This window comes from Nicotiana tomentosiformis, chromosome 7, assembly GCF_000390325.3.
Source record: "Nicotiana tomentosiformis chromosome 7, ASM39032v3, whole genome shotgun sequence".
Taxonomy (NCBI): domain Eukaryota; kingdom Viridiplantae; phylum Streptophyta; class Magnoliopsida; order Solanales; family Solanaceae; genus Nicotiana; species Nicotiana tomentosiformis.
The window spans coordinates 64,164,245-64,187,081 of NC_090818.1; the positions used below are offsets into that span (position 1 = coordinate 64,164,245).

The 22,837-nt window shown below is 38.1% G+C and overlaps 3 protein-coding genes and 1 long non-coding RNA gene across 4 annotated transcripts; 3 read left to right on the plus strand and 1 right to left on the minus strand.

The window, feature by feature from the left end:
- Positions 1-2,469: 2,469 nt before the first annotated feature.
- On the plus strand, positions 2,470-2,820 carry LOC138895695 (uncharacterized). The gene has a single exon (XM_070180414.1). The coding sequence runs from the start codon at positions 2,470-2,472 to the stop codon at positions 2,818-2,820; it is 351 nt and encodes a 116-aa protein (XP_070036515.1).
- A 732-nt stretch (positions 2,821-3,552) lies between these two features.
- LOC104118141 (uncharacterized) lies at positions 3,553-6,928 on the plus strand. Its single transcript, XM_070180415.1, has 2 exons — positions 3,553-5,162; positions 5,476-6,928. The coding sequence occupies exons 1-2, from the start codon at positions 3,553-3,555 to the stop codon at positions 6,926-6,928; spliced, it is 3,063 nt and encodes a 1,020-aa protein (XP_070036516.1).
- A 420-nt stretch (positions 6,929-7,348) lies between these two features.
- Positions 7,349-10,581, plus strand: LOC138895696 (uncharacterized). The gene is made up of 6 exons (XM_070180416.1): positions 7,349-7,441; positions 7,526-7,792; positions 8,262-8,507; positions 8,586-8,815; positions 10,320-10,429; positions 10,571-10,581. The coding sequence occupies exons 1-6, from the start codon at positions 7,349-7,351 to the stop codon at positions 10,579-10,581; spliced, it is 957 nt and encodes a 318-aa protein (XP_070036517.1).
- Positions 10,582-20,135: 9,554 nt separating this feature from the next.
- On the minus strand, positions 20,136-22,440 carry LOC104118138 (uncharacterized). The gene is made up of 2 exons (XR_011409767.1): positions 21,216-22,440; positions 20,136-20,511 (listed from the first exon to the last, which is right to left on the minus strand). It is a non-coding gene; the product is annotated as an uncharacterized lncRNA (long non-coding RNA).
- Between the last annotated feature and the right edge of the window lie 397 nt (positions 22,441-22,837).

Here is a 22,837-nt window from a genome sequence, read left to right on the forward strand (position 1 = left end):
CGCCTGGGGTCAGTAGTCTTTGCAATTTTTCATGATAAATATGGTAGCAAGGTTACCCTGATTCCGACCATTTTGGCAGAAATTTACCATTCTTTGACTAGGATTCGAGAAGGCGAGAGGTTCTTTGAGGGTAGCAACTTGTTGCTGCAGCTGTGGTTGATAGAGCACCTACATCCTGCCACCTTGTTTGAGAAAGATGTGATTTATCATTTCTTGAGAGATCGAGTGAAGTGCATCGAGCACAGAATGACATTTGATAAGTTTGCCTTACCACTCGGAGTTCAGTCTTGGATTGATTACTTGGGATCTTTGACTGAAGAGAAGATATTGTGGTCATACCTTTGGATGGATTTGGATATGATTTTAGCAGGGTCCCGTGTGTAAGATATTTTGGTATTGATCGGACTTTGGTGTACTATACCATACACTCCTGCTAGGGTGATGCGTTAGCTCGAAAGGAGATAAGAGGTTTCCTACATCCCTGATTCTCGTGACTTCATTAGGGAAATTGACACAATGGCTCATAGGGAGGTCAACATTCAGACCTATTGGCGCCATGCAATGAAGATGGATAGAGATACTTTAGCAAATGACCTACATTCACCTGGGTATACCCATGAGTACTTTATATGGCTATAGTCTACTCAACGGGGGTTAGTAGGCCATTGCCCCGATGTGTTAAAGGAGTATTTGATGAGGAGGCCACTTCCCGGATATTGCTTAGATAGTTGATGGATTGATTTACCGGGGCAGAGGAGGCCCACACAGCGGAAAGGATCGGGGTTCGAGCTACATTTCAGTTCTTGAGATCCCAGTTGGCAGGATTGGTAGAGAACATGGGACATCACCGTGAGTACCTCACCAGAGTCAGTCTTCCAGATGCAGGCGTACATTCCTTGGTTCTTATTCCTAGTTTTGAGGCATCCTTGCAGGGTATAAATACAAAGTTTAGATTTGACAGGATTGACGGGGCCCTCTGGATCCTCATCAGACCCATCCCAGCCAGGACCATCGAGTTCAGAAGTTGCTTGAGGATGCACTTTATATGTGTTGAGTCTGTTTTATGTTGTCTTTTACTTTCTAGTTTTGTCTAGTAGTACTGAATCCGTTAGGAGGTGTCAGAGTCTGTCGTAGTCTAGTTGAGTCTGTCGAGTCTTTTGTCATCGTACTTCCCAGTTGTATTTGAAAAACCAAAAATTATAAATGAAAAATCCAAAAAGATTTTATTTTTAGTTTATTTTCCACTACTTTTCCAAAACTATGCTTGGTCTGATTCATGTGGAACATGATACGCAGGCAACCTATATCAGGTTCGATAGAATTATTTTAAAAAAAAAAAGAAAAAAAAAGAGATGGAATTGTGGGATGTGAGAAATGAGAGAAAAGAAAAGAGTGATAAGCAAAAAGAAAAAGAGTGGAAAGAAAATGATGTAAGCCAAGAAGTGATAAAAAAGAAAGAAAAGAGAAGATTGAAATGAGCAAATTGGGATGATACCTTATGACCTTGTGACCCTCAAAGCAATTTTAGAACCGTTAATTGTTGCTAGGTGCATTGCACGTAACATGATATTATTATCTGATAAATGCCCTAATGCTAACATGGCGACTTTGTTTTTCTCTGTTACCTTTATTCTAACTCCAGGCAGGTGGTCAGTTTGTTGGCATCCTGGCAAATCATCCATACAACACCAGGTCAAAGCGCCAGACAGTCATGACTAGCAAAGAAACGGACACAGGAGTTGTTGACCCACCGAGGGAGATTGTAGAATCAGAATCTAAACTGAAAGAGGAGATTCAAAGGTTGAAACATCAAATGGAGGAAACGTACCAGGCCTGGATCAAGGGATATCCTCCACCTTCATTCCCTACCAAATATACAGAAAACCCTGCCTCCATCCTACCACTATCCCAAGGCCAGATGACCAGTACCGTTGATCTTTCCCCTCAACATGCACCAGGCTTCACCCCTTACCACTCCTACCCCGACACTTCGACCCAAATTTTTCATGCTCCACCAGGCAAAATAACCTCATACCCTACTCCAACATTTGCTCTAATTTTTGTACCCCCGCCACAAGCTACCCTCCACCGATCTTCTAGTGAACCCGCGTTCCAATCTCTAGATACCCAATACTATGCTCCAGAACCAACCTTCAAAGTCCCGGATCCTTACTCTTACACCCCTCACTTTGAGCCTCATGTTGAAACAAGAATCCATCTAAGAACATGGAGCAAGACGAGATATTCAGGAAAGTGAAGAGTTTGGAGCAATCTTTGAGGAACATGCAAGGGATAGGAAGCCAAGTAAGTGTGGCTTACAAGGACTTGTGCTTATTTCCTGACGTCCAATTGCCCACCGGGTTTAAGATGCCAAAGTTTGATCTATATGAAAGACATGGGGATCCCGTAGCCCACTTGAGAGGTTATTACAGTAAGATGAGAGGCGCTGGTGGAAAATATGAATTATAAATGGCCTATTTCAGTCAGAGTCTGACTGAGGCAGCTCTAGAATGGTACACCCGCCAAGATGCTAGCAGGTGGTACACATGGGACGATATGGCTCAGGCCTTTGCCCGGCACTTTCAGTATAATATTGACATTGTCTCAGATTACCTATCCCTAACGAAGGTAGAAAAGAAGCCCAGTGAAAGCTTTAGGGAATACGGGTTCACATGGAGAGAGCAAGCTGCACGGGTCAATCCTCCGATGGAAGAAGACGAGATAGTTGAGTACTTTCTTCAAGCCCTAGAGCCTACGTACTTTGGCTATTTGATCTCAGCCACAGGTAAGCCCTTCAACGATGTGGTAAAGATGGGATAAATGGTGGAGGAGGGACTCAAGTCAAGCAAGATCATGAGTTACTCCGCCATAAAAGCAACCACACAGGTGATTTAAAATGGCACAAGAAGCTTGTTAGGCAAAAATAAGAAGGATGATATCGCTATGGTTGTCTCTGGATCATGGTGTGGCCTAAGTGGTTCACCTCACCAGTACACTCAGCCTCGACCCTAACCCCAAGCCTACACCCAAGCTCCATATAATCCACCCCATTATTATTTCCCACCACAAGACCCCCAATACTCAGTCAGACCACCCCAATACCATGTTCACCACGCACAGTCATATGCTCAACCCCCTTCTTACCCGCAATGGCGTGCTCTACCTCCACAAAATCCCTATCCACCCCCACAGCCCTACCGAAACCTTACTAGTCCAAACTTTCGACCAAGGCCGGAGTATATGAGAGAAAGGCAGTAGCGGAAAGAAACCTTCACCCCTCTGGGTGAGTCCTATGCCAGTTTGTTTCAAAGGTTGAGGCAATTGGACGTCTTGAGGCCGATTGAGGTGAAGATACCAAATCCCACTCTAAAGAACCTCGATTATTCTCTGAGGTGCGCATATTGTTCTAATGCTCCAGGGCACGATACATAGAAGTGTTGGCATTTGAAGAGGGAAATCCAAGAGCTTATTAATACAAATCAAATTGTAGTCCAGAGCCCATAGGTGCCAAAAATCAACCAAAACCCTTTTCCAGCCCATGCAGAAACACACATGATTGAAATAGTTCATAAGGATAGGGAGCTCAGGAGTCTTTCCAAGTCCGTCATGATGATTTGTGCTAGTGAAAGTAATTTGGTTAAGGCCCCAGACTCTACCAAAGCAACTCCCTTGACAGTTGAAGGGGTGACAAAGAAACTGAGCTCGCTCAATTTGAAGCCACCGGTGTTGGTTGTAAAAGGGCCTTCGAAGGATATTGGGGCAAGTCAGGAAAAGCCAAAAGTGGTCGTGCCCGGGATCTCGAGCAAGCCTGTCATAGTCGTGGAAGGGGGCCATATTACTCATGTTATTATTAAGCCTGTAACCCAGTTGCCAATGGTTGATACAAAGGTTGTCCCGTGGAATTATAAACAGGTGATAGTGACATATAAGGGGAAAGAAGTAGAGGAAGAAGTCAATGAAACCGGAGGACTGACTCATTCTGGGAGATGTTTTACCCCAGAGGAGTTGAGGAAAGCCAAGCCATTAAAAGATAGCCAAATCCCAGCAAAGAAACCGGTCACCGAAAAAGAGGCTGAGGAATTCCTGAAAAAGATGAAAGTGCAAGAAAATTCCATCGTGGAGCAGTTAAGGAAAACACCAGCTCAGATCTCTCTTTTGTCTTTGTTGATACATTCAGATGAACACCGCAGAGCCCTGATGAAGATTTTGAATGAGGCCCATGTTCCTGATAAAATCACGGTGAACCACTTGGAAAAGATTGCCAACAAGATCTTCGAAGCAAACAGGATCACTTTCTCAGATGATGAACTTCCTATGGAGGGTACAGAACATAATCGAGCTCTTTATCTCACAGTGAAGTTTGAGGATTCTATTGTTTCAAGGGTGTTGGTTAATAACTGCTCTAGTGCAAATATGTGCCCCCTGTCCACTCTGCAAAAGTTGAAGATCAGCACTGAAAGAATCCACATGAATAGTGTGTGTGTTCGAGGTTTTGATGGAGGAGTTAAATATTATGTTGGTGATATAATGCTCGAATTGTCGATAGAGCCAGTTGAGTTCACTATGGAGTTTCAAGTGTTATATGTGTCTGTCTCCTACAATCTGTTGTTGGGCAGGCCTTGGATATATGCGGCTAAGGCAGTCCCGTCTTCTCTGCATCAAATGGTAAAATTTGAATGGGACAGGCAAGAAATAGTTGTGCACGGTGATGAGGACATATCTACCTATAATGGCCCGCCTGTTCCATTTATTGAAGCTGGAGATGATAAAGGACCTTGGGTTTACCAAACTTTCGAAACAGTGTCTATTGAGAAGATTCCCAAGGGAGAATGCATTCCAGGACCGAAGCTATCCTCCGCGTCTGTCATGGTAGCAAATGAAATGTTGAAGAATGGTTTTGTACCGGGTAAAGGTCTGGGTTCATCTCTACACGGTATTGTGCATCCTGTGTGCCCACGTGAAAATCTTGGTACATTTGGTTTGGGATTCACGCCCACAGAGAAGGACGCGAAAGAGACTAAAAATCTGAAACAAAAGGTGTGGTCACTCACCAAGCCTGTTCCACACATCTCTAAATCGTTTGTCAAGCCAGGGGCCGCAAAACATCCAATATCATCAGCCCCGAAACCTGTGGTCAATGTTGATAAAGAGCTGATCAAGAGGTTCTAGAGTCTGTTTGATGAGGTTAACATGGTGGAAGTTGGGGAGGGTTCTAGTAACGCAGATGTGCAGCTCGTTGGGCCAAATGTGAAGCTTAGCAATTAGGAAGCTACTCCTCTCCCCATCCGGAAGGAGTTTTGGTAGTTTGCTTTGTTTTCCTTTCTGTTATCTGGGTTATTCCACGATTGTAATCAAATTTTTTATTTTTTGCTTGTTTTGTTGTTCAAACCCTGCTATCCTTTTATTTTCAATGAAATGCAATTTCCCATTTTCCGTTATTCTAATAGTGCTTCATTTTGTTTTTCTTTTGTATAGTTCTTTTTATGCTAGTTCTACTGACATGACATGCATGAGAAATTTTCAGCCAAGTCCTAAAAGCCAGTCTAATCTTGAAATAATGATCCAAGAAGTAAAGTATGATGAAGAAGTAGAATATGATGAAGAAGCAACATTTGAGGAAATAAGTAAAGAACTAAAACACTTTGAAGAAAAACCAAAGCCTAATTTGAATGAAACTGAAGCAATCAATTTAGGAGATCAGGATAATGTCAGGGAGACTAAGATAAGTGTGAATTTGGAACCACAAGTCAGAGAAAAAATAATCAAATCACTGTTTGAGTACAAAGATATCTTTGCATGGTCGTATAACGATATGCCGGGCTTAAGCACTGATTTGGTAGTTCATAAATTGCCAACTGATCTCGCATTGCCTCCTGTCAAGCAAAAGTTAAGAAAGTTCAAGACTGACATGAGTATGAAGATCAAAGAAGAAATCACAAAACAGCTTGATGCAAAGGTCATTCGAGTCACTCGATATCCCACTTGGTTAGCTAATGTTGTGCCAGTACCAAAGAAGGATGGTAAGACCAGGGTATGTGTTGATTATCGGGATCTTAACAAAGCAAGCCCAATGGATGATTTTCCATTGCCAAACATCCACATTTGGATTAATAATTGTGCCAAGCATGAGATCGAGTCTTTTGTGAATTGCTACGCGGGATATCACCAGATCCTGATGGATGAGGAAGATGCAGAAAAGATAGTGTTCATCACACCATGGGGAACATATTGCTACCGGGTAATGCCATTTGGTTTGAAGAATGCCGGGGCAACTTATATGAGGGCGATGTCTATTATATTTCATGACATGATACACAGGGAGATCGAGGTTTATGTAGATGATGTGATAATAAAGTCAAAGAAGCATTCCGACCATGTCAAGGATTTGAGGAAGTTTTTCCAAAGGCTCCGCAGGTATAACCTCAAGCTCAATCGAGCAAAGTGTACATTTGGTGTCCCGTCTGGGAAGCTATTGGGATTCGTGGTTAGTCGTAGTGGTATTGAGTTGGATCCATCGAAGATCAAGTCCATCCAAGAATTACCACCTCTAAAGAATAAAACCGAGGTGATGAGCCTGCTTGGAAGGTTAAACTACATCAGTAGGTTTATTGCTCAACTCACGACAACTTGTGAGCCCATCTTTAAGTTGCTGAGGAAGAATGTCGCGGTTAAATGGACTGGTGAGTGTCAAGAAGCATTTGATAAAATTAAAAGGAACCTGTCAAACCCACCTGTGCTGGTCCCACCGGAACCTGGGAGACCCTTAATTCTTTATTTGACAGTCCTGGATAATTCTTTCGGCTGTGTACTAGCTCAACACGACATCACGGGCAAGAAAGAGCAAGCCATTTATTATCTCAGCAAGAAGTTCACTCCTTATGAGGTTAAGTATACTCTTCTTGAGAGGACATGTTGTGCCCTGACTTAGATGGCACAAAAGTTAAAGCATTATCTTTCGTCCTATACTACTTACCTCATTTCTCGTATGGATCCTCTAAAGTACATCTTTCAGAAGCCTATGCCCACAGGAAGACTTGCAAAGTGGCAGATTTTGCTCACAGAGTTTGATATTATCTATGTGACCCGAACCGCGATGAAAGCACAAGCCTTGGCTGACCACTTGGCCGAAAACGCGGTGGATGAAAAATATGAGCCATTGAAGACTTACTTTCCTGATGAAGAAGTGATGTATGTTGATGAGGTTGATCTTAATGAGAAGTCAGGTTGGAAACTCTTCTTTGATAGAGCTGCTAACATGAAAGGCATTGGAATAGTGGTTGTACGCATTTCTGAAATAGGACAACACTGCCCTGTAACAGCCCAACTTTGATTTTATTGCACCAATAACATGGTTGAGTATGAAGCATGCATTCTGGGTTTGAGGTTAGCTGTAGACATGGGAGTCCAGGAAATACTGGTTCTAGGAGATTCAGATTTGTTGGTTCACCAGATTCAGGGAGCATGGGAAACTCGGGACTTAAAGCTCATACAGTATTGACAGTGTCTGCATGATCTTTGTCAATAGTTCTGGTCGATAGAATTCAGATATATTCCCATGATTCATAACGAGATTGCCAACGCCTTGGCTACTCTGGCGTCAATGTTACACGATCTGGATAAGACTTACGTCGACCCTCTGCATATCCAAGTCCGTGATCAGCATGCCTATTGTAATGTGGTTGAAGAGGAACTTGATGGTGAACCTTGGTTCCATGATATTAAGGAATACATCAAGTCGGGGGTATATCCGGTACATGCCACAGGTGATCAAAAGAAAACCATTCGACATCTGGTTAGTGGATTTTTCTTAAGCGGGGGAATCTTGTACAAGAGGACTCTAGACTTAGGACTATTGAGGTGCATAGATGCTAAAGAAGCTTCAACTCTCATGACCGAAGTGCATTCTGGAGTTTTCGGGCCACATATGAACGGGTATGTCTTGACAAAGAAGATACTTCGAGCAAGTTATTATTGACTCACCATGGAGCGAGATTGCATCAGCTTTGTTCGTAAGTGTCATCAATGCCAGGTACACGGTGATTTGATTCATTCCCCGCCATCTGAATTGCACACAATGTCTGCACCTTGGCCCTTTGTTGCTTGGGGTGTGGATGTCATTGGACCAATTGAGCCGGCAGCGTCAAACGGGCATAGGTTTATTCTGGTGGCCATTGATTACTTTACCAAGTGGGTCGAAGATGTAACTTTCAAGTCTGTGACCAAGAAGGCAGTGGTAGATTTTGTTCCTGTATCGTCCTAAGGCAAACAGAACTTTTGAGGCTGCTAACAAGAACATAAAGAAGATACTTCGCAAGATAGTGCAAAGTTCTAGGCAATGGCATGAAAAGTTGCCTTTCGCTTTACTGGGTTATCGCACTACTGTTCGCACTTCAGTAGGTGCAACTCCTTATTTGCTAGTGTATGGAACTGAGGCAGTCATACCTGCGGAAGTTGAGATTCCATCCCTTCAGATCATTGCAAAAGCTGAAATTGATGATGATGAGTGGGTCAAAACCCGGCTATAGCAGTTGAGTTTGATTGATGAAAAATGATTGGCAACAGTATGTCATGGTCAATTGTATCAGAAAAGAATGGAAAGATCATACAACAAGAAGGTACGTCCTCGGAAATTTGAAGTGGGTCAGCTGGTATTGAAACGCATCCTTCCACATCAGGCTGAAGCTAAAGGCAAGTTTACCCCAAACTGGCAGGGGCCGTTCATTATGACAAAGGTATTGCCCAATGGTGCCTTGTATTTAACAGACATAGAAGGCAAATGTGTAGATATGGCTATCAATTCTGATGCAGTCAAGAGGTACTATGTATGATTTCTTTGCTTACCTTCAATCACATTTTGTACTTGGCATGTTCAAAGTTGGAATGGCGAAGGCATTTTATTCTGCTACCCAAGCACTTTTATCCTTTGTTACCCCTTTTGAGCCCTATTTGTTTTCTTTCATACCCCTCTTTTGGAATCAGAAGTAGAGTTAGGAAATAGAAAAAAAAAAGAGAAAAAAAAGTAAAAAAAGAAAAGAAAAGAAAAAAGGAGAAAAAGGAAAAAGAGAAAAAAAGCGACAAAAACAAAACAACTTTTAGTTTGGAACTACGTTAGACCGGATTCCTTTTAAGGATACGTAGGCAGCCTTACTATGAGGTTCGGTCCCATCAAATAAAAATTCAAAATTCCCCAAACTCAAAAAAAATGGGGCAGAAGTTTTAGTTTTGCAAAAGGTCTGATTCCAAAAGTTATAATTTTGAACCCTTTCATCTTAAGTCATGTTGAGCCTTATACCACCTTTTCTTTCTAACCCTTTGCAAAAGCCTATACTACGGTCTAAAGAAAGACCTTCCGATCAATCTTTGAGGATGCCAAGTCAAGAGAGATAGAGGTATGATTTCCATCATGGGTAACACTTTGTTTATTGGGCACAAGGAAAATAAAGAAAATGAGGGAGACTTATTGGTGAAAACCCTCACGGGAATCGTAAGGCGATGGTGAGCTGAGGAAAAATTTAAAATGAGAGTCTTATTGGTGAAAACCCTCACGGGAACCGTAAGGTGGCGGTGAGTTGAGAGATGAATAAATGAGAGAGGCTTGTTGGGGAAAACCCTTCGAGGCACTACAAGTCGAAAGAGGTTGGTGACTTTACAGAAAAGTTGGATCATTGAAAGCCCAGTTTTTGAAGTATGAAGACATGACATGAAGTGAAAATGTGATTGGTTGGATGGGTTAGGCTGATCAATCCGAAATGCATGTCATGATCATTGGAGCCAACTTCTTCACTCAGATAAATCTCTTTTCCGTTCTTCTTCAAATATCATCTTTGTTCAAGATTTTCCTTTTTATTCCTAATTCTCAAAGTCACCTCGCTTTGTTTTCTTTTGGGTCTGTTTTTCTGAGTCTCTTTCAAGTTAGTCTTTGTTAAACAAGCCATAAAGGACTTCAAAGCCTACTACCGACTTCTTGATTGCACAAGGCAAAGTTAGGCCAAAAACACATCGCAAGTGACATGATTTGGAAGGAGAAATGTGGTGGTGACTAAAGTTCAGGTGATCAAGTGAATCTTGAATTTTGAGGAAATGCAAAGGTTCAACAATTGTCAGAATGAAATGCTAACAACAAGTGAGTGTAAGTAATTCGGGTCATTTAGAGGTTTTTGTGGTCAAGGTTTGACTAGGAGGTCAAGCAATTCACTGTTAGCCCGAAGCAGCTAATCAGAATGAAACACGGTAGTGGAAGAAGCGGACACCTTCAACAATGATGCCACAAACTAACCACCACATTTTCAAACTCACAAAATTTCCTTTGATTAAAACAGGGGCAGGAAATTTGGTCATTCACGTGGATCCTCCATGAGGAAAGTATGGTTCAGGGGCAAGGAATTCTGTTCTGTTTGTAGGGATCCTCCAGGAAGAGAGCATGGCTCAGGTAAGTTCATTTCTAGTTCTCAGGACCCTCCTGGGTAATGGGAATAGGTTTTAAGTTCTCAGGACCCTCCTGGATAATGGGATTAGTTTTCAAGTTCTCAAGACCCTCCTGGATAATGGGATTTAAGTTTTATGTTCTCAGGACCCTCCTAGATAATGGGAATAGGTTTTAAGTTCTCAGGACCCTCCTAGATAATGGGAATAGGTTTTAAGTTCTCAGGACCCTCCTGGATAATGGGAATAGGTTTTAAGTTCTCAGGACCTTCCTAAATAATGGGATTAGTTTTCAAGTTCTCAGGACCCTCCTGGATAATGGGATTTAAGTTTTATATTTTCAGGACCCTCCTGGATAATGGGATTAGGTTTTAAGTTCCTAGGACCCTCCTGGATAATGGGAATAGGTTTTAAGTTCTCAGGACCCTTCTGGATAATGGGATTAGTTTTCAAGTTCTCAGGACCCTCCTGGATAATGGGATTTAAGTTTTATGTTTTTAGGATCCTCCTGAATAATGGGATTAGTTTTTAAGTTCTCAGGACCCTCCTAGATAATGGGATCTGATTTTAAGTTTTCAGGACCCTCCTAAAAAATGGGATTCAACTAACACTCACAAATGTTCCTGGTACAAACTGGGGCAGAAAATTTCTTTGTTTTGTCTATTTTGTTGTGATTGCAGGTGCCTACCTGGAGAACGGGGGAATTCATTTTAGAGTTATTTCAAGTTTCAAGTCAGCAGCAGGCGCCCACCTGGAGAACGAGGAAATTCATTTCAGAGTTATTTTAATTTTTAAGTCAGTAGCAGGCGCCCACCTGGAGAACGGGAGAATTCATTTCAGAGTTATTTCAAGTTTCAAGTCAGCAGCAGGCGCCCACCTAGAGAACGAGAGAATTCATTTCAGAGTTATTTCAATTTTCTAGTCAGTAGCAGGCGCCCACCTAAATAAAGAGGGAATTCATTCAGAGTTATTTCAATTTTTAAGTCAAAAGCAGACGCCCACCTGGAGAACGAGGGAATTCATTCAGACTTATTTCAAGTTTCAAGTCGGTAGCAGGCGCCCACATGGAGAACGAGGGAATTTATTTCAGAGTTATTTTAAGTTTCAAGTCACTAGCATACGCCCACCTGGAGAATGAGGGGATACGTTTCAGAGTTAAATTTAAATTCCAATCAGCAGCAGGAGCCCACCTGAAGAATAGGGTCAATTCAAGTTAGAAGTAGCAGAGGCTCGCCTCAAGAATGCAAGTCAACAGTTCGAGATGCACCACAAGACTGTAGAAGATTCAAGACAGAACAATAAATAGGATTTTGTAGTTTTTATTGTAATTTTTATTTGATATTTTATTTTTTTGATGTAATGACAGGAACCGCGGACCGGAATCTCGACGGCACTTCACTCGACTCTCCACCTCGGTATCCTTATCCACTCTTTTTTACTTCTAAACTACACGTGGTCTGATTCTTTTATAGCCAAGGATATGTAGGCAACTCAGATACCAGGGATCGGTCACAATATTTTGTCCATCTTTATTTTCTTTGAATAAGTGTTGGGTCAAAAATCAATTACGTTGCTTACATAAGTCTTTGCTAAAAAATTCTTCGAGTTTTCGAGCAAAGAGGGGCAGCTGTAAGCACGTAATTTTTGACCAATCGCGTTTTCTAGCTGTTTTAACATTTTATACATATTTATTAGGGCTCGTCTTAATCTCCATAGATTTTTAATTATTTCATAATAGTATTTTACTACTTTAATTTTGTTATCTTAGTATTTAAAAATTAAAAAGAAAAACTAAAAAAACAAAAAGGTTAGTTTTATAATGTTATTCATCATACTATGGTTTCATCTAATATAAGAAAAATTACTATTTTGAAGTACTAATATTTTAATTGGGAGTAATTATTATTACTTTGTGATATTTTATTTTATATTGAAGTAAACTAGGACTGACCTTTCTCTTTTTCTTAATCTAAAATACCAAAATCTAAGCGCAATACCCTTCAACTCAGCAGCCCAACATCCCCTATCCCCTGAGCCCAATCCGCCGACCCGCTGACCCATCTGCTACCCGCCCCATCTCCCTTCTTAATCCTATCCCTTCATCACTTCTCATCCAACGACCCACATTAATTCCCCACCCCAAATAAAATATAACTTATTCTCCAAACCCTAATCCTAAACCTAAAGATCCCATCCCCAAACGGCGCCCCTCCCCCTCTTCCTCCACCCTCTGCCTGCCCAAAACTTAGGCGACTTCACCCCAAAATCATCATGTGGTCCCTCCTCTCATCCCCCTTCCACGTGGCCTGACAAATAACTGATTTTGGTAGCCGAATATTCCCTTCCTCTTTCTCATCCGCGTTTGTTTTCTCTCACATGTGAATCTCTTTTAACGGTAGATGATGGACGAAGGGTAGGATATGATTAATGAAAATTAATCATACCCCTCCATTTGCCCAGATTTTTACCGAAAATAAGGAGATTTTTGGACTTTTGAGGGGGTTTTCGAGATTGCTTTGGGGAAAAGGGAGAAGGTTCGAGACCCCCTATATATTGGGGTTATTTTTCAGAATTTCGGGGGGAATGTTTTGGACAGAAAACTTTGGAGGAAAGAGATAAGAAAAGTTCTAGGGTTCTATTCAATTTGGAGAGTTTTCTAAGTTTAGTTTGAATTCCAGAAAAATGAAAAAATACAAAAACACTTCTGTCTCATCATTTTTAATTTCGGATTTCGTTTTCAAATTATGGAGTTTGTTTGAGGTCGTATTTGGTTTCAAGTTTCCCGTGCCGATTCGAGTTTCTGCCCGAGGTTCGTTGAGGTTGAGTTCAGCGGTTCGCGGTTCTTGCAGTAGTATTGATGTTCATCTCGACTTTTCATTGTTGTACTCACTTGAAGTGATTCCGAGCAGAATTAATTAAGAACTCTCATTCAGGTCCATTTCTTGATTCTCACTTATTTTATATGGTGTTGATCTTAATATGATAAGAGCCAAGGTTTAATTAGTTTCACAAGTATTGGAGATATGACTTAGAGGGGATTAATTCAGAACCATGTCGTTTGAGTTTTGCGAGGTCGTAATTAGATTTCTATGTGTTTTGTGGTTTGGTTTTGCTCAAATATGGCTAGTTTTGATATGAAAGATCAAGTTGATTAGATATCGTATTGTTGGTTGAAGCTTAAAACCTGGTGCTCTCATTCGTGCTTTGATCAAATTGATAGAATTCGTTTCTTGTGTTATTCATGAGTCTGCCTTGTTTGTTCGGTTTTGAACTTAATAGTTTGAGCATGAAAACTGAATTTGAGTTTGCTGTTGGTTTTTTAATATAAATTTTCTCTCGTTATAAGGGTGTTTGGTGTCCTTTATTTTTGTAGCGATTATATGCAAGTAATTGATATAAGGTGGAAACATTTAGAGTTCAAGTGTAAGTTGAATATCGTAGTTTTCTGGGAATTCCTTGAGATCATATGGCAGAAACTTGACCGTCGCGCTACTGTTAAATACGTCATTAATCTATCACTGCATTTTGTTTATTGTTTCTTGGTTGCTAGTGTGGGCGTGAATCGATCACGCATTTGTTGGTGATTTTCATGCATGTCTGTGTTTGTTAAGTGGAGATTTGACTAAAGATATTTGCTTAAGCTCGTTCAATTACCTCTGTTAGTATCAAATCGTGTCGTTGATTAATTCTAGTCGTGGACAGATATACTAATTTCCTTAACACAATCAGGACTTTCCTTTGAATTTTGTTGAAATACCAAGTTGTAACCATCAATTCTCATGTGAACAGTTAGCATTAAAAGGTTCTGTTGATTGATAACTTTCCTGGTTGTCTTGTTAGTATTTGTTTCTTCATAAAAAGTGTCCTCTACGTGCAACTGAGTTGATCATGAAACTCTAAAAATGTGAACAAAGTTCAGTCATTTTTTTGAGAGAATAAAAGGGGAAATCTTGTGCTTATTCATGGAAGCTCGAGGATTCATTTATTGAAAACCTAGTCCATGCTCATGTTAACTGTTTGCTTGATTTTGATTTGTTCGTTTAAATAAATGTCCCTTAAAGCATGTGAAATGCCTGAAATGGATGCTCAAGCCGGTATGTATTGGATGCTTATTTTGTGACTACTTTGCTGCTGTAGAAAGTACACGATTAATCCCAAAATTGAGATTATTTCTGAAAAGAATAGGTTGTGAGATTATTGGATTATCAAAGGGACAGTAACGGCTCTTATAATATTCGTATCCGACACTTATTTCTTTTACTGTTATTTGTTTTCCTCTGCTATCTTGTATATATATCCTTTGGATGTCTATTTTTATGTTCGTGTGGATTGCACGATTCTATTTGGTTAGCATTCGCTTGAATGGCTGTGGGGCCGTAGGAGTGGAGAATGACCAAAGCCCATTAGTAATTAATAGTTCTCATGTTTTAGGATTGGGCTTGGTCAAATGCATGAGATAAGAAGTTTAAAAGGGAATGAGCATGAAATTAATTTTATTTCTTTTAGTTTTATTTATTTTACTTTTATTATATTTGTCCGCTAGGAGCATGATTAGGCCGACCACATTTGGGTAGGCAAATCTTTAGATCGTTTGTATTTTAGTTTCTTTTGAGGTGAGAGGTCTCCCCCTTAGTTAAATTTATCCGGGGAATGCCCCGAAGAACTTTGTAAATATTTTAAAGGCCTTGACGAGCATTGTGGAGAAGTCATAGTATAGGTTAGTTTAGGATTTTTCTTTTCTTTTTCTCTTATTAGGTGGGGACAGCTTCGAGCCTTTTTTGTGTTTATTTTCCTTTAAGTATTTTTTACTATATTTGAATATTTTAAAAGCCAATTAGATCGGGTACGCAACCGTGATTTTCACGGGACTCGGGGAATGCCTAATACCTTCTCCCCGAGTCAAATGAACCACTTATCTAGAATTTCTGGTGCAAACTGGTTTAAGAGTCAAATGTGTGAAGGAAAATTATTATTTTAAAAATGGTGACATGGCATACCGAAACCAAATGTCAGGTGGCAACTCTGAAAACCTTCGAAACGCAATATTTTTGTCACTTTCAAATTGAAAACCCTTTTGAGCTTTACAAAATCTTTTTTTATTAATTTTAAGAGGGTTAGTGAAGTGAAAACAGGGGTGTGACAACATACATTAGGCAAAAAAAAAACCTTGTAATCGAATTGCAGTAAATAACTACCTGATCTAAGTATTGCAACACAGATGGTATGTGCATACCAACGGATCCACTTGCATTACCTCATATGTGCCTATATCTTCATGCAAAAAAAAAATAATAATAATACTGACTAAATTTTGAAAATATAATAAATACACTTGACACCTATGTGTGAGCCAACAAGTGTGAATAGATGTATTTCTCTTTTTTCATATAGTCGAATGAGCTCACCAATTTCTTTTTCGGTTGCATTGACTCTTTCTGAATAATCATCAAAAAGCACAAAAAAGAAAAGAAAGTATACCTGTAGTGACAACTTCCTGTGTCTCTGCATGTAAAAGTTCTTGGCAAATAGCTAATGCTTCCGTAAACGCATTGCCTTTCCCAATAGGAGTAACCACATCATTCGATGTATGTTCTTAAGTACCAACACTTTCATGATTTGCATCCGCAAATACATTGTCTTTTGCAATAGGACTACCCAAAGCACAGGTCGGTACATGTTCTTCAGTACCGATAACTTCATTTTCTGCATCTTTCTTGCTTCCTATATTCTCGGTTAATAAATTTTCATCATATCCATCAATTTTGCTCAGTTTATCAACACTAGAACATTCCGCTTCAACTTGGTGTTCAACACATTGAACTTCCTCTAATACTTGAACGTAGCCTTCAAGAGCTGCTTCCTCACCTCTTACATTTTCATCTACGACTCTATGCAGTGCATCGTGAGAAGCATTAATATCCGATTGAGGTTCGAAAAAGTCGTTCATCCTACCATATTGTCGATAGTTCATCAATTCAAAATCTGCATCACCATCATCTATTCCTTTTGATTTGTCGACAATCTTAAACAACTTTTCAAACTTCTCAACAAAATATTCCTATAAAGAATTACTAACAATGATTAATCTGAATAAAGAAATTACATTAGTAGGAAAAAAAGAGTTCTCTATCAATAAACTTACCTTGACTTTTTTCACAACCTCATCCACAATAGCAGATCGCTCCCCGGTCGAAACTCTTGAACAACTTCTTTTGCGATCATACACCTTTCTTCTTTTGCATGGCTTTTAACCTCCCTTGCTACCCTCTAGTATAGAAATAAAAATAGCATAATAATTTCGGAAAATAGAAACACAGAGCAAAACATCAGCTCTAAGAATGCTGAAGTTCAACAAATACAGAACAAAACTTCAGCTCTAAGAATGTTGAAGTTCAACAAATATAGAATAAAACTTCAGCACTAAGAATGCTGAAGTTCAGCAAATACAGAACAAAACTTCAGCTCTAAGAATGCTGAAGTTCGGCAAATACAGAACAAAACTTCAGCTCTAAGAATATAAAAGTTCAGCAAATACAGTACAAAATTTCAGCCAAAACATGCTGTAGTTTTAAAAATACAGAACACAACTTCAAAACTCCAAGAATGTTGAAGTTCATAAAAAACAAAACAAAAACTGCAACTAAAACATACTTTACTTTACAAAACACAGAACAATACTTCAGCTCATATAATGCTAAAGTTCATCACAAACAGAACAAAAACTACAGACAAAACATGCTGTAGTTTTACAAAATACAAAACAAATTCAGCTCAAAAAACAATGCTGAAGATCAAAATACATAACAAAAACATCACATAAAACATCCTATAATTAAGCAAAAAATAGTATGAAAAACTTTATAATAAATAAACAAAATAACTTACATGACATATTGTGTTGACTAATTCATAGTCAAACACCATTATAGAACGGTTAGAACGACTCTGGGTACGAGGTGATTCTCCAATTATAGGAGTTCGATCAGTTTTTTTTAATCGACTCTGACTATAAAGTGATTCACCAGTTGAAGGAACCAGATTCAGTACTTTTGAACGAATGAGACTACTTGGTAATTGTCCAATTAAAGGTATTGAATTCAATTCCTCTTCGGTAGGAATTATATCCAATATCCTAAATGTGCGATATTTCTGTTTAATACAGAAAAGTATATTATGAAAAATAAAATAAAACTGATACATCAACATATTAACAAAACTACAGAAAAAAAGTAAAAATAAAGAACATTAACTTACACCATGATTACTGAAGTAATCTTCATGAAGTTATTTAAATTTAGGCTCTCCCAAAGATATATAACGTAACATCCAGGGAACCTGAGGGGCATCAAATAAGTCGTCATCTTTTAAATACTTGTCCTGAATATCTGGGAAGCGCTCATAGAACCAAATACGTAATGGATATGAAAATCCGCCTACAGTATTCTCAGTTGGATTATTTTTATCCTGGTTGTCCAAAAAATATTTCATTGAGGTAATAAACTTCTCATAAGACGCAATATCCCAAGGATAATCAGGACAAGCCTGATCGTTTTCAACAATAGCTGCATACTCATCCAACACAGTTGATTCATTCTTTCTTCCGAATAAAATAGACTCCACAACAAGAATTTTCATAAGCTTCACAGCATCTTCATCACTCTCGCATACGTGTTTGAAATTCACATCATCCTTTTTAATTTTATTCTGTATCATATAATCTCGAATGTCCTTCAAGGTCACACCCTTAGACTTCCCAAAATAGCGCTTCAAAATCTTGCTCTCTCATTTAATTATTTTTTTAATATTATGCGTTGTGATCCTCAAACCGCACATAATGTGAAAGTCTTCGAGGCTGAACGTCACATCACAGTCAAAAATCTTGAAACTAATGGAATCTCGATCATTGGTGAATACACAAGAAAGAATCAAACAATGAACCAACTTCATGTTGCAATGAAAATTCTCCATAGCCATAATATACCGAAATATACCATTATTTAGCTTCTCCTGTTATGTAGGAGTCAAGAAAGTTGTAATTAAACCCTTCAAATCATGGTTCCCCTTCCAGTAAGCATGACAGTTAAACCAATCTCGAAACTCAGAATATCTCTCCCCTGATTTTGTAGATACATAAACAGGGACTGGAGGAGCGTTACGTATTCTAGGTGCTTTAGGATCTTTAGGTGCTTTGGATTTTTCAGATGCCATCTGTTCAAAAATATTACAGGTGGGATAAGATATATTTTCAAAACTTCAGAGAAATACAGAACAAAACTTCAGAATATTTTCAAAAAAATCATTAAAAACTTCATCACAATTTGGCTTAAGATATATTTTAAAGCCCTCTAACTTCAGAGAAATACAGAACAAAACTTCAGGTCTAAGAATGCTGAAGTTCAGCAATTACAGAACAAAAACATCAGCCAAAACATGCTGTAGTTATAAATAACTTCAGAACATTATCAAAATAAATCTTTAAAAACTTCAGCACAATTTGGCTTAAGTTATATTTTAAAAGCCCTCTAACTTCACAGAAATACAGAACAAAACTTCAGCTCTAAGAATGATGAAATTCAGCAATTACAGAACAAAAATATTAGCAAAAACATGCTGTAGTTTTTACAAATACAAAACACAAAATTCAACTCCAATACTGTTGAAGTTCATCAAAAATAAAACAAAAACTGTAGACAAAACATGCTTTACTTATACAAAACACAAAACAAAATTTTAACTTCATACTTTAACAGCATCATCTATTTAAGTCTCAAAATTTTTAAAAATTTTAACGTCTCCAGAAATCACTGAAGAATATATAGAATTTTCATTAAAAATACAAACACATTTTAAAAAACCTAAAAACACTACTCGTAAAAGTAAAACCTACAGAACTAATGCACTAATCAAAGTAAACCCTAGGAAACTATTTTAGCACAAATAAAAAAAGGAAAACAATTCAACTAAAATTACTATTAACAAAAAACCTAGAAATTAAAAACTAATCCTAAAATTAGAATCCCATACAAAGTTAATGCAGTGTCCAAAAGAAACCATTAAACTCGTACCTGTGAATACTTAATGTTGTTGGGGAAGAAACAATTGCAAAATCATCAAGAATAAAATGCCGAAAACCGTTTGATTTCAGAGAAGAGGAAATCAAAACCGCGAAGGAGAGAGAGATAGAGACAAGAGACAATATGCCGTATACTTGGAGAGAAAGTAGTCTTTTAATAAAGAAGGAAAAAATCATCTTTCTAAAACGCTTTTAATAAAAAACAAATACGGATGCAAACAGAAAAACAAAGTAGGTACAAGTTAAAAAGGGGCGACCAAATAAGGCATCCCATACAATTTTTACTACTAATATTGTGTTGACTCACGGTCAATAGATGGGCCGTACAGGTCCGGCTATTTTCTTAATTTTGACCGTTCCTTAAATATAATTGTCAATGTGACAGTTTAGTATATTTCGAATTGTGAAATAGGTAGCACAGTGATGATTGATGAACGATGAATTGTAGAGATTTCTGTGATTAAAGAATAAATCCTTAATTCGTAAAGGCAACTTCTGGTGTCAGCTAATTTGTTTGTAGATCAATGAATTGCTTTGAATTTGAAGTAGACCTAGAGACAGATTCAGGATTTAAAGTTTATGGGTTCTTATAGCGACCTTAAATAAATATACAATAAGTAAATGGGTTCACAATCAAATATTTTTATGGATATTTAGTGAATTTTGTAATATATATACAGAGTATATACAAAAGCTATTGGGTTCTCGGGAACCCACATATAATAGGCTGGATCCGCCCCTGAGGAGACCCTACTACAGAAGAATTTTATAAATTAAATTACTAGTATACAAACATGTAGTGAGTTGTACCGAATACAACACTCTCACACCTGCCTATAATCACTAGTTACATTTATCCCGAATAGGAACCAATATTTAACATGAGTGACGCAATATCAGCATTCAGTCCACTCCAAGCAAAATCCTCAGTGAAAAAAGATTTCTCCATCCAAATGTTGCAGCCTATTTCATTGAGCTGTCCGAAACGCAACTCCATTCCCCTAAAGTGAATGTACCTTTGCTATCAGAAAGATTTGAATTAATACTAGTACTACGTAGGAGTATACAAGAAACACATTCAAAACAAATCACCTAACTTTACTAAATTATTATTCGTAGCCCAAAAAATAAAGTTATGTGACAATGCTTATATATCGTATTAAATTATTTGTAATAAAAAAGTCACTAAACTTTGCAAATTAATATCATATAAAATGTCCCTTTATTTTCTCCTAGTGACTTTTAATGATACTTAAGCTTACACATTAATTATAAAACATCTTAGTTCATACATAACTACTCATCCTCCTAATAATTTTATTAGGTTGGAGATCTGTTCTGTAGTTTTTTCCAAAAACATTATGAAAACTACCGAGTTACCCTGATGGCGTAATATTTGTGCTATGAGTTCAACTGGAAATGAAATTAAACAAGAGCTAAACAACTTTTTAATAAATGCAATTGGGAAGCTGCAAAACCTTATTTGAAAGTACGGCTAGGTGTCAATGGCTAACCCCATCACGATATTGGTGGTTTATATATATATATATATATATATATATATATATATATATATGTATTGAAAGAATTCCCAAAATACAAAGGGAATGCTTCATTAGTGAAATAAAGTTTATACTCTTTTCTATTCCCACAAAAGAACCAGAGGAAAGAAAAAAAACTGTACAAAATTAAAAGGAGAATATCACAAAATTAAACTTACCAAAAAAATTTATGAGTTTATGAGACAATCAATAGGATCAGCTTTCGTCAACTCCCCTTTATCTTGAGGTCCATGCCCAAACTGAACTTTCACATCATTGCAGTAAATTCGCAGTCTCTCATTTTTCGATTCAGTCTTTGAAGTATATTGAAACCCTAAATAAATCTGCAGTGTAAATTTCAAAACTCCATTATCTCTCTCCCCCGTAGCTTCTAATAAAATTCCTTTATCCAAGAAAGTTCCAGGTGACGTTGTCAAATTGGAAAATAAAATAGTTGAACTTTGGGACGCCAAATTGAAAGGATCAACAGGAGTCTCAGCCAAAACATTCGTCTTGTATAAAATGGCAGTCTTTCCAGTATTCAATTTTATATCTAAGTCGTTATTCGAATTTTTCATGGACACATTGACCTGCCAATTGCCTAATATTGAGGTGCTAGTAATCATAAGACTAGAAACTTGTATCGATACTAGATGAAATTCAGGCTTCTCCGTGCCAAATAAAAGCCAAATGACTAAACTGAACATGATCATTCCAATAATCAAGATTAGCATCATGGTAGTCATATAACGACCAAATGACGCCCTACTATTGTTTTCTTCTTGCAATGGCATGTACTTTTGGGAATAATTCACATAGAATGTAGCATCGGCGCCTAAAGGGTATGAATTAGGGTTATAATTACTAGGATATCCTTGAGCTGGCGTAATATAACTAGGAGGATGAAGAACATTACTATTATTATCATATGATGAAGGGAATATTGCAGCTTGTTTATGAGAAATTTCGTTGTGTCTAGCCATTGAAGGGTAACCCATGACAGTTTTTTGTTGGTTTTCAATATCCTTTGAGTAATCCATGTAATCCATGACTAGAACAACGACTTTTTTCCCCTCTCACCTTCTTTTCTAAATCAGGGAGAAGGACAGAAACATATGGAAAGTTAATGGAAAAATGAAAATGGAAAGTGGAATGATTCCAAGTGTTTTTTTCTTAAGTGAAGAAGAGGTTAGCTAATGTTGATGGGATCGAGTGTAATGGATAAGAGAATATTAGCATAGGGGATTCACGAAAGAAAATGTGGCGTTTAACGCAAGGATTGGAGGGAAGAGTAGAATATCAACCATTTGTAATTGATATATATAGGCCTTTAATTGAGGACTTGAAACATAGGAGGAGATCAGTAGAAGAAGGAATTTGTGATGAATTACACTTTTCGGGTTCAAAGCATCTTATCCAACACACACACACACATATATATATATATATATATATATATATATATAACACGATCTTAGCAATTGTTAAAACTAACTAAAATATGGAAGTGGACCTAAAACAATTAGGAATGTAGACTAGTTTTTCATTTGATCAAACTTTGGCTACATGAAATTGGACCTTCATATAGATGGACAAGTGCATGTATGCTCGATTTTGGGATCACCATTGAAGTTATACTCGCATTGTACAAAAATTTACTAGTTCATATGTATAGGGTAAAATTGATTTATATTAAATGATCAAATGGTTTTGTGACACGTAGAACCGGAGACAAGCGGAAGACAAATCGAATAAGAACTAAAGACCGGGAGCAACAACTGCAGTTGGTATCGGATTGACC